We start from the raw sequence: 12,934 nt of genomic DNA on the forward strand, positions 1-12,934 counted from the left end.
CTACATCACTGCGAAAGTGAGTCATGAGATACTTGCATGAGTTTGCTGTAGGCTCCGGCTGGGCCTGAGTAAAGTACTGGTGAGCTGAGAGGAGATTTTATGAGCAGTATTAGTATACTGTAATCACAAAGGACTTTAAAAGAGCTGGTAAACATTTTGCGCTTTTCATCTTTTCTCTGCCTTGTAGGGAATGGGATAAATTGCAAGTGATTGAATTAAGTGTGTCAATATGTCGTGACAGTAGAGCAGTGACACTGCATTTTGGTATAATGATACACAGTTTTCTTTAGTACTCCATGACACAATGTTCTTGTGAAAGCAAACAAGGGTGACTTTAAGAGTCATTGAAGGTTACCGTGGAGTGTGAAGGACGCTAAGCTGTCCGCTCCAATAAACTGCTGGGTCTCACCAACAGGCCCCAGGGGAATTCACTGATGAACTCATTCTACCTGCATTACCTTCATCAGTAAAGCTAAAATGTAAAGGCTTCAGTCTGCCATGGCATTTTTCTAGAAAGAAAGGAGGCATTATGACCCTTAAGTCATGCATGATAATCTGCTAAATTCTGTAAAATGTTTGGTCTGCAAATATAAGACTGTCTCGTAGAACACCGTTTCACTTGCTCAGTGATCCTTTATTAACTTTCCACCCGATTTCACCAAAAGACTTTTCCTTTTTTCCATTCTTTTTACTTCAGTGCAAATAATTATTTTGGCTGCGCACATGTTTATCCATCCAGACAGCGTGCTATTTCTAAAGATAACAAATGGAGAAGAAATGCAATAGATCACAGCACAGTTTGTACTCTATCCTTCTCTGTTGTCCTTTCCTGTCGTGAAAATGCATCTGCAGAATGTCCGTGAAGGTGGATGTGATGGGGGGGTTGGGGCATGAACCCTCCATTTTGACTTACCGGGTTCTCCCGGAGGCCCAGACTCTCACCATTAGGCAGGGACGACCTCCTGCGGGTCGTGGGGGTTCGGTTAGGCGCGAGGCTTCCTGCAGGTCTCCCTTTAACAACCAGGACCTCACAGCAAGCCTGATCTTCATTTAATGTGCTTTTCCCTGCATTGATGACCCTGGACAGAGAGATATTTAAGAAATTCCATATATGAAACTATCATTTACACACTATACACATTGCAATGGCATAAGAATCTTTAAATTAATGTAAAAAATTAAATGTCTGTGTAAAAGAAATACAGAAATATAGTCTGGTACAGAACAAAAATGTTTAACAGACACGATATACTGTAGTTACAGTATGGTTATGTGGTATAGTATCATGTAGAATAGGTACTTTATTAAATTCAAATATCCAGCAGCTCCAAAACAAACATCCTTCCAAGAAATAAATACACTAATTGCATAATATTAAAAATAGGATTAGTAAACACATTTTTGAGGGAACTATGTATAAGACATCAGTTGTCATCTTTGCTCAAATCACTTCAAGTACGTCCTTCTACCAGGACAAAAACAAATTTCAATAACAGCTGTGGTCTGTGACTGTGCCTTTAGCGCAGTCACATAGACATGAATGTTCTACATGTTTAATAGTCTTAAAGTTTCTTGCTCAGCACATGGCTGCAGATGTATGAGATGGAAGCTGTGTAGTCTGTCAACCCAGTGATGGTTTTTGGACTGTAAAACCATCCAAAAACACGATTTCTGTGAAACAGTTTACGTGACACCCATTTTGACAGCGAAACATTAAGAAATGACATCAACGAGTTCACTTTAAATACATATTTCAATTTAAGCCTTACACAAGCAGGCCAAAGGACAGCAAGACACATAAATACTGCATTATACAACACCTGGCAGATGGTGCGCTGCTGCTGCGAGCTGCTGTGTAGACATTGACAAGCACACGCTGCTTAACACCACTCCAGGCATTCTCATTTTAGCCACAGTGAAGTCTAGTCAAGTGAAGTGAAGTTGTCTACAGGGGGCTTTTCAAACTACGTGTATCATTTTTAAGATCAGACCACAAGAGAAAAAGAGCCAACATATGAAACTGGAATGTAAATTTATAAAAATTATGCCACTTTTTTTCCCTTTAGCCCGAACCATAACAAAGACCCTTTAATATTTCCTACTATCCTTAAAAGCATTAAGCTATTTTGGATCTTATGTGTCCAAAGGGAAATTAGACCAAATAAATGACAAGCGATATGGCTACATGTTGATATGAGAGGCAGTCATGATTATTTCCCAAAGGAGAATCCTTTGTAAACAAACCATGAGAATGAAAGCAGTGATCCTCTGTCTCCAGCTAAGAAAACACTGAGCCATAAAACTGACAGGATATTTATAGGATATTATTATTGCTGACCTACACAGTGAGCTATTCACTGCTTCCCCACCCCAAAAAACACAATAAGAGCAATGTGTGTCAAGGATACCAACAACCATTAGATGACATAGTCATGGGCCAGAACTCTTAATCTCTGAATTCAAGTTTTTTAAGCCTATTGCCACAGGTCTGTAAAATCAAGAACCTAGCCATGCAGGTCGTAAAGAGTTCCTACTATAATAGGATGCCACCACGGCAAAAATACAATACAATACAATACAATACAATACTACTTTATTTGTATAGCACATTTAAAAACCAGCGGTACACCAAAGTGCTTCACAGTAATACAATAAATTAGAGATAGGAACAATAACAATAAATACACCAGCAGGTGGAGAGCACTAATTAGCTGCAGCACAGTGTAAATAAGTAAAAGAAAATACAAAAAAACTCGACTAAGAGGTTATTCAGCAATAAAGTAAAATGATTAAAAGTACATAAGGGAACATTTGCAGGAAACAGGCACTAAAAGACTGAATCGATTCAGATGGACGAATAGCAGTAGGAAGATTATTCCAGAGGTTGGGTGCAGCTATAGCAAAAGCACGATCACCTCTGGTCTTCAGCCGTGACCTAGGTTGCACTAAGAGCAGTTGGCCCGTTGACCTCAGTGCTCTCCTAGGAGTGTACAAGCTGAGAAGTTCAGTAAGATAGCTAGGAGCCATGTTATTTATAATTTTAAAGGTAAGCAACAGAATTTTAAAATCAATGCGGTATTTGATGGGAAGCCAATGCAAGTCAGCGAGGATGGGGGTGATAGGATCAAACCTGCCAGTTCCCGTTAAGAGGCGTGCTGCCGCATTTTGAACGAGCTGCAGTCTGCAGAGAAGGGTAGATTGGAGGCCAATATAGAGAGAGTTACAGTAGTCTAATCTGGAGACGATAAAGGCATAGATACGTTTCTCAAGATCCTTACAGGGTATGTAAGGCTTGGTCTTGGCAATTTGGTGTAGTTGGTAAAAGCTAGATTTAACTACAGTGGTACTTGTTTGTCAAGTTGACAAGAACTGTCCAAGAGAATGCCCAGGTAGCTTACAGTAAGAAAGTCAGAAAGAAAGGTAGCAAACAGCCCAAGTGAACCTGTTAGGTTCTAGGAATATGGCTAGTGAAAACTACAATTTCCGTTTTGTCGTTTACAATTTCCAATTCATCCTGTTAAATTTCTTCCCTCCAAGATATTCTACAATGAGCTGTAAGTGTTATTAATACAAAGTGAAAGCACAGCAATCAGCCACGAAGTTACAGAGGATACGACACATGGTGTGTAAAAGTCACCAATGCTCTGAAGACTCCATGATTGGACTGTTCCAAACTTCCTCTGGCATTAACATCAGCACACAAACGGTGCGCCAGGAGTTTCATGGCATGGATTTCCAAGGAGTTTGTATAGAAAGTGTATTGTATATTGTAGGTGTATTGCGTAGGGGGTTCAGAACTATTTTCCACAAAGTGTAGATAGAGAGAGAGACAGAATTATTATTTTTTTATTAATGTAGGTGACTCAAAAAGTTTCACCATTAGTTTTTTACATTTTCCAGCTACTACACACCATTTTTCTCTGCACTTTGAACAAACGGTTGGTAAATTAAGTTGTAGTTAAAAAAGAAATAGCTGAAGCAGCATTTGATCAGTTTTTAATGGCAACAGGTGAGTAACATGGCTGTGTATAAGAAGAGCATCTTAGAGAGTCAGTTACTCAAAAATGAAGATGAGCAGAAGTTACCCAAAAAGGTTCACCAGTCAAATTGTGGAATAGTTCCAGAACAATGTTCCTAAACAGAAAATTAAGACTACAGTACAATCTACAGTACATACTCACATCTCAGATTTAGAGAAATCTCTGTGCACAAGGGACAAGGGCAAAAAGTGGCACTCCATTAAAACGGGATCGATTCTATCATGAAAATCACTGCATGGGCCGAGCAACACTTTAAGAAGTCACTGTCTGTAAAAATAGTTCCCAGTGACATTCACAAATGCTGGCTGAAGCTATCACACGAAGAAAAAGGAGGGGATGCTAAACAGTGGTAAAAATGGCCCCGCCCCAACTTTTGAAATGCGCTGTTGCCATCAAATTTTTCCTTACAATCAAAATCACATTCACTCAGCGTTCACTCGCTTATCTTGGTTATCTCCAGCAGCTCTATTCCCCTTCAGTCCGGCTTGCCCTACAATTTCAGAAGCACACCACTCGAAGGCCGCTAACTCCAACTCTTCATACACCATCATGCATGACTGAGGCCAAAGCACTGCGACGCCCGACGGTCAATTGACCGTGTAAAATACACATAATCACAAGATTAACAACAGTTGAGGTTCCAATCCTTTCATCTCTTATATGACAGGAAAAACCATCCACACCCGGAGGCATGAACTGTGTCCGAGAAGAGGGCTGTCATATTCACTTACTTCATTTCAGCTCTTCATATTAGAGACAGTGTCATGGCCTTAATTATCCTGTCAGATGTGTGATCTACATAACTATATTCCTTCTTTGGTTTGAGGAACTTTTTTTTTTTGGTCATTTTTTTTTCTTGTTAACATAAATTTATTGTAGTTTTGTATCTATATAATTGGATACTGTAAAATTTTACATGTGGATTGTGGATGTAAAAGCCAAACTAGGGACAATGACTGGAAATTAGCAATAGCTATGAGCAGTAAGTCAGTTTCTTGTTTCTTGTTTTCTCCTACACTACAATGACCTGGATGACTAAGAACTTTCACAGATGAAAACAGATGATACTAATCTAGAAAAATTAGACAAGGGAAGCAAAACTGAATATGTCACACAAAAGGCAGGAGACTATCAAAGTAACACCGGAAGTAAGATAAGCACAAAAACAAAGACTAAGACACACAGGCTTGACACTGGGACCGGGGAGGCAAAGAAACGAAACAGAGAGAACACTCAGAAACTAGGGTTAAATAATGGTATAAAGAACATAAACGGTCTGAGGCTCAATTGTAACACTCATGATAACCTAAAAAATAACATTCAGGAACCAGACATTATCAGTCTCTCTACTCCTTTCAAAAAATACAAGTCCAGACAAAAACTCACAGAAGTGATGCCAAGTTATAGAAAAAAACAAAAAACAAAACTAACCTTGAGGCAATGAACACATAATTATAGCTTTTCATGTTAGCTAATAGATGCTGAACATCAACCCACCTATTTCAATTCTTTGTGTTTTTCAAAGTTTTATAATGTTACTATAATGATTGTAGGGTATCCATGTCTGCTCCCTAATTTCTCCTAGACACTTTAATAAGTCTGTTACTTGTACATGTATGTTTTTATCTGTATGCAAGTTTAGCATTTTTAGTGCAATGGCACATGTCTGTATATTTGCTACAGTGGGGGTGGGCAGTGAATTCTCCCAAGAGACAACATAAGAAACTGGCACTGTTTGATGAAGAAGAAGAAGAACAAGAAGAAGAACAAGAAGAAGAACAAGAACACCTCAGTTTGGCTCGATGTTGATCCTGAGGAAAATGAATTGCACATTCCTGTGCTTTACTGAAACTCCCACATTATTTCTGCTGATTGTTATAAATATTCACACTTAGATTCAAACTAACTTAAAGGACAAATATTCCTATGTTATGCATGTTTGGGTAATTTTTTCTACTTTTGTGGTTATATGCTGTTACAGCTTCCTGTCACTTCTTCTGCAGAATAATATTATCATGATATCAGTCATGATAACTTGATTAAGGAAGTGCAACACGTGTTTTGTTCAACAGTTACTCATACTTAAGATACAGATTCATCAGGATTATGTCATTCCCACCTCTGAGCGATGTGTATAAGCAACATAAGCAAAAAACCATGTGCTGCACCATGTGACAGAGCAAGCACTGGGAAATGTATGAAGTGTGTATGTATGAAGTGCTGCTCATGCGCCTCCTCTCCACAGTTGGGACTGACATTTACTTTATGCATCTTCTTTCCCATGGGAATGATAAATTATGTAGGCTACCGGAAAGACAGTGCACTGATAATGCTTATCCACATTTACTATGCCACATGTTTGTGCTGCTTGAAAAAATGTTATCTTTTGTTACCTTGAAAATGTTAGCTGAACACACCCTAGCTGTCAAACACCTCGGAGCGCCCACTCTCTCACCTGTTAAAACAGATTTGATCATCTCACCGGCATGCCCTCACATATGAATGCCAGCAGACCTGCAGATAAAACATGCAGTGTGCAGTGGTGGGACTAGTTTTTACCTTACAGACACGCATATTGATTGAGAATTGATTGTACTGCTGAGGCTGCAGTGTCCACTGGGTCAGTGAGTGATTGAATGAGTGGGTGGAGGTCAACACAAGCATTTGGCCTCCCCAAAAAACAAATTTCAGTCATACTTTAGCAAATATTAGTAGGTAAGATTAACTGCCTTTACAAAAACCAAAAGCCAAAGTCTAAGAAATCTGTTTAATAAAGGTTAGAATCACCAGATTCCCCATAATACGATATTATCGTAATATTTCACTTACCATACAAAACTATTGCGATTTTTAACATTATGTGATATGCTGAGGATTGCAATGACATATCTTGTGATTTATCACTTTTTTCCAGCTGCAAATTAAATCTCGAAGTTACAATTTTTCATTGACTCTTTTATCCAATAAGATAACCTTATCTTACTTTATTTATTTATGCTGCTCAATTAGGTTGTCAAGCAGAACAACACTGACACTAAAACCTGCCAAAATGTTGCAATAAGCATTAGCTTGCTTTGAATTAGGAGGTCGTGTGTCCAGTGTTGGATGGTTTTTCACTTGATTTGATTTAATGTAAGTGCTTGGCTAACATTATCTCAGGATAGTGGCACATGAGATGTGCCCATAGTTTTCCTAGATTATTTTAACTTATTTAATAAAATATGGATATTTGGTGTCCCTGGATCAATACATATGCCATGCAATATATCATGATACTATATACTGATTTTTTCCCCCACCCCTACAATTTAACACGATTGACCACTCTCTATCACACATAGAAACCTGGTATGGCTTGCTAACTTGCATACTAGCTGCAAAAGTAAACTCCCCTGTTGTTCTGCGAGTACATTTCTGTTAAATAAGCCATGGACTCATTCCTTTCTTCCATACTGTTCTTTATATTTTGACCACATAAAAGACTAACTGAGTCTTTTAAGAGCTAGATAAGCTTGATTAAGGTGAGAGCAAGAGAAACTCCCCTCAGCTTCTCAAGTCTGGGAAAGTCAAGCAACACATAGCATGACAGTGCTACACCCAAACAATAGAATGAACAAGCGAAACGTTAGTGGTCTTTGTGTTTAGGGGAAGAAAAAATAAAACACTGGGGAAGAGCTGCTGTAAGTGTTACCTTTCTGCAAAAGTGAGGCATGCGAGTGTGCTGCAAAGAGACAGTGACACAATTGGAGTGAGCAATACTCAGTGATCCATTCAAATGTTCGCGTTCACTGGAGCAGACAGTGCACCCACTCAGAGACAGTGCATCAGAATCCTCCTTGTGAAGGCGAACTGCTCATTCTTTCTCTGCTGGAAGCCACGAAATAACCCAGGATAACCTCGGAAAGCTCAGCAAGGACTACTCAGAAGAGCAGGAGCAAGAAGGAGAAAAATGAGGCTGAGCCAGCCTAAGCCCAATCAGACTTTTACTTTCCATCGCCAGTGGTCAAATGTTTCAATCAAACCTACAAGAGGGATTAAATATTCATAATATTGAAAAAGCAAAAAGTGCAACAAACATGAGCCATTTGAGTAGAAAGAAAAAAACAAAAAAAGCAATAAATGTGGTCAGTACTATATGCTGGTATAGTACCTTCAAAGTCTTCATGTTTTTTGGTTTATCAAAGTGATCCATTGACTCCACTAATCCTTCTGAGTAGACCTGCAACGGATCACCACTTCTCAGATGGGCTCAGGTTTTCTCAGCTGGCAGTGATATTTCATGACAACAAAGCCTGCTGGTCAGCCAGCTGTTGACAAATCCCTGGTATGACGTATGTCTCGGTTTTGGTTGATTCTATGCCAAGCTAACACACACACACACACACACACACACACACACACACACACACACACACACACACACACACACACACACACACACACACACACACACACACACACTGCTGGCGGGAGTATCCGCTGGATGTGTTAAGCAGAACTGTTGAACTGATCCTGCAGAATTATGCATCTCATTTGAATATGTTGATTTTTATAGCCACAGAAACCTTGTGACACAATGATGATGAATAACAATGATCACAGTATCTACACAAAAATCTGAATTTTCATTTTAATGGAAACTTTGATCATAAAAATAGTCGATGGCTTCTAAAAACAAGCCAGTCCTAATCTGCTCTTTTATGTCTTGAGATTAAAAATTCACTATGGTAGATTAGTAAAAATAAATAAATAAATAAGGGCGACTCCCACAATTTCTCTGTACTTCTTAAATCTACATGAAGAGACAGCAGATAGCTCTCCTAGTATTGAAACAGTCAATTTATCAACTAGCTGATCAGCAAAAAGTAATAATAATAATAATAATCTGCTGTATTTAAGCAAGACAGCAAGAAATGTTTTTTTTTTAATTCTCTTCTTCCAACTTCTAAAAATTCAGGATTTAGGAAGTAATGTTTTTACAAATAACCAGTATTAACAGATCACACTGAGCTCTTGGAAATGATTTGGATCATTTCCTGCTATAGTTTAATGTTTTTACTGCATAAAGCAAGAGGAAACATTAACAAAAGATCAGGTCAACTGATAAGCCAAAGTGCTCTTTCAGGTCCTTGTCTCTATGCTGCTCAAGCAGCTGTGTCTTAAGAAAAGAGTGCTACAGCAAGAAAGCCTCGACTTGAGATGACATTCGCTTGCACTACTAAACTGGCTTCCTAGCAGGACTGCTAAACTGGAAATATTAGATTTCCATCCTGGTGCTCTTACTAAATGTAATCGATCAATAAGGAAAGAGAAACTTCTTTATAGAGAAACGGCATGAAGATAAGACTGAACTGGGGCGTGGGGCAGTCACGCACTGTAAGTGTAGGTTTAGGATTTTTAGGACAGGACACAACCTCACTGACTTTTTGTGGGACTGCATGAGTAGGAGGGACTGTGACTCTGCACTCTCAGGAAGCAGATAATAATGAGACATCCCCAGATTACTTGAGCTGTGTACATCAAATGTAAATGGAACATAGTGATGAAGTAATTATTTTTAAGCATGTAAATCTCAATGACTCATTTGTTTCCTCTCCAGTGTGTAGGCTTTAGAAACAGGTTGAATAATTCACCCTGTATTTTATCATGTTCCGCCATTTTAATTCAGCTGTGTTCCTTGCTGACCAAACGCCAAGCCAGAAATTGGCTTTTTATGACTCCAGCAGCTGCACTAAGCGCTGTTTATAACACAGTACGTCCATTAAGAATACATTGCAGTTTGTATTGCACTTTACTGCAGCCTTGGAAGGAAGATTCGTGAGAGCCAAATGTATGCCTAAACAGAAGATGTGATATCAATAATACAGCAGATGATCTCAGGTCCAGTTGCAATTTTGGTCTCAAGTTATCATGTAAGAGGATCACGGGAGTGTAACATAAGCTACATTCGAGGTAATTCCCCAGCTTTAAACAGATTAACTGAGAAAAACTATTGAAATGAGATTTTTCACACAGGGAACGAGTGAACGGAGTACAGAGATGAACCTGGAGACAGTTATTCAGATCCTATCTGTGAGTGCACTGCTTATCTCATACAATATCAAAGGCCTGTGACCTTGTGTTATCCAGCTTAACTGGCCTCGTTATAACCTGCTTTATGGTATCTTTCCCTTTTCTACACCATTTGAAAAATAAAGCATTCTTATCTGGTTACAGGGGAGAGATCACAACGACCTTCAGCTTGGTGGAGGTATTTTTATGTCTTGGAAATACAGGAAACCTTGATGTTTATAATAATATTTGGCATGGTGCATTATAGAGCCATCAGCTGTACTTGAACCTGTTTATCATCTGAAACATATGTGAAGCAGATCATAATAAGTAGAAGAATAAAGAGAGGGGCTTGTGTTTTCTGTTTACGCCTGTGTGAGTGCTCTCAGTGGTCCAGGAAGACCGCGCTCACTTCCAAAGGATGCTGCGTGGAAGAAAAGATGGACGCATACAGGTTATACTCACTCTGCGTAGCCGGTGGACCACGGCAGCCGCTTGGTCTCCTTCAGGATGAGGATCGGTCTTGCGATGTGATCCGCCGAACACTCGATCTCGTCTGGCGACAGTCCCAGGAAGTCCGGTCGGGTGTACGGGAATTTCAGCGGCAGATCCGAGCCGCTGGGATGGTCTCCGTTGGAGCCACCGGCCATCATACCTCCCATGAAATTGGCTACCGCCGACTTCACCCGCGTGAGCATGGTCCTGCTGCGGCGTGGGTCCAGGCAATGCGATTGCGTGAATGCCACCCCACCCCACACGCACCCCCCTCTTCCAGTCTCCCTGGCAGATCCCCGCACGGCGACGCAGATTCGCGGCGTGGAAGAAAGCAAAACACTCAGGATCCGCGGAAAGTCATTCGGCACAGCGATCCCTCTGCGAACACGGAAATAAAAGCTGAACAGGCTCTCTCTCTCACACACACACACACAGAGCCAGACTGAGCTGCACAGCAGTCATGTGACAAACCGGTTGCTGCTGGTGGATTTGGTCGCTGGTAGCCTATCTCAGTGAGCCGCTTACTGTTGACAGTGCTGGAGGTCAAAGGTGCGTAATCCCGATGTGACGATTACCTCCCGAACAAGGTGCAACACAAGGCTTTGTAGCCTGAGAAAAAGGCGGTGACCCAAATACATACGTATACATATAAATGGAGCCACACTGACTGAACAACACACAGTACAATAAACCAGCCGTGAGGGTTTCAGTGACTCTTTTATGGACATCTGCAGTCGTCTAGTCTTTGTTTTTTCTTGACAGGGTGTGGTGCCACAGCTGTGTTGAAAAAATTAAAACCAGCTGTTTTGTTTCCATCTTTCTACAATTTTCTTTATCAAAAGATTGGAAATACAGTCATTGGGGAAAGTGTGGTTATCAAAGGTCAAAGCTTACAACAGATCAAAGTTGTAGGCTATAACACAAATCAAGGCTACATGTGTAATATTCTTTTATCAAAAAGGCAGTTTTGTACTTTGAAGATAATGTCCACAAGAAAGGGGTCCAGTCAACACAAATATGCAGTAAAAACCAGAACTGTTGTTTTAAATATGGCACTTACTGGGAGCCTTTCAGTGTCTAGTGGCATATTGCGTTACCACCTTCTGCTTACATTTTTTCTTTCTCTTCCAAGAGTCAGTGCAAATCTTACTGACTGGGCATTAAGCCAACCCAGCAGGATGTCTGTCTAGAATTTATGGACTTACTCTGTCAACAAAGCTCCATTTTGGAGAAGTGAACCCTACTAAATGATATGTCATAAGTGAACCGCAGTCTGCAGAGCGACCAAACCACAGAATCGTACTCAGCTGTTTCTTCAGTGCTGAAAGGTGAGGGCGTTGCAACAAAATGACTTCAAATGATCTGCTCATGATCCATATTCAATCCCAAAAGTTCACTGAGGAAACAAAAAGCCGTGTGGACGCAGTCAGTTCTTTCAGCTTCGGTTTACTGAGCACAGACATGCCTTCAAATAGAAGTGTGAGCATTTCACGTCGGAGTCCCAAAATCCCCAGCCAAACTGACATATGGCATTATTTCTAGCCTTTACCTTCACTTTAAATGCAAATGGCAAAATCTGCTCTTAATCACTTCATCACCTATTATCTAAGTCATGCTCTTTATAATAAAATTCCACTTATTTGACAAACACTAATGTGGTTTGGGTTTCTTGTCAAGACACCAGAGGAACTTATTTTGTTACATAAGTGCAAAAGTTTGCTTCAACCTACCAGCATCCAAACTCAAACACGCGTGTCATCCAGTGCTGTAGGAAAGAAATTTGATTAAACTTACAGTTAACCTGCATATTTTTTTTCTTTTTTAAACAGAATGGTCCTCTTTCAGCACAAAACTAAAACTAGGTGTGGACGCAGGGCCGCTTTCTAAAACAGGTTCCAGTTCCCCAATCTCTTCACTGGTTTCACTGTGGCAACTGTATAGTTGCTTTCTGTTTTATTTTGAAAACCACTATGAAAGATATTTTTTGAACACTGTGCTTGTGATGTACAGTTTCTGTGTGGAGTTTGCATGTTCTTCTGGTCGGCGTGACTTTCTCTCATAGTATAAAGACATGTGATTTAGTAAGGGTTGGGTTAACTGGTAGTTCTGCAAATACAGCAGGATCGGTATTGCCGAAACCAACACAGATATTTTTAACCCATGAGGGCAGCTCATATAGGACAGAGCAATGTGTCATGATTTATGCAATTTATGAGCTTTATGAGATAAATCATCAGTTTGCCAATTCTCAATTCAGATTGTTGTGATTTTTACTTTCCACAATAATTGGTTACCTACCTTTCAGCTTTATTTTGAAACTGCTTCTTTTTTGTTGTTGTTTGGAGACC

The 12,934-nt window shown here is 39.9% G+C and overlaps 1 protein-coding gene across 2 annotated transcripts in view; it reads right to left on the reverse strand.

The window, feature by feature from the left end:
- Window positions 1-12,373, reverse strand: part of ppm1h (protein phosphatase, Mg2+/Mn2+ dependent, 1H) — a 39,519-nt gene extending 27,146 nt beyond the window's left edge. The window contains exons 1-3 of one of the 2 annotated variants that reach the window (XM_086299292.1): window positions 10,557-12,373; window positions 914-1,079; window positions 37-84 (exon numbers count right to left, since the gene is read on the reverse strand). In XM_086299292.1, coding sequence (XP_086155418.1) covers window positions 37-84; window positions 914-1,079; window positions 10,557-10,789 — 447 coding nt within the window. In that variant the 5' untranslated portion in view covers window positions 10,790-12,373. The remainder of the gene's footprint in view (window positions 1-36; window positions 85-913; window positions 1,080-10,556) is intronic. The other variant, XM_086299293.1, reaches the window with a different exon arrangement.
- Between the last annotated feature and the right edge of the window lie 561 nt (window positions 12,374-12,934).

The sequence above is a fragment of the Aulonocara sp. 'chitande type north' Nkhata Bay genome, linkage group LG7 (assembly GCF_057382095.1).
Source record: "Aulonocara sp. 'chitande type north' Nkhata Bay isolate Kocher_YH1m ecotype deep benthic linkage group LG7, A_spYH_male_GT1.1, whole genome shotgun sequence".
Lineage (NCBI taxonomy): Eukaryota > Metazoa > Chordata > Actinopteri > Cichliformes > Cichlidae > Aulonocara > Aulonocara sp. 'chitande type north' Nkhata Bay.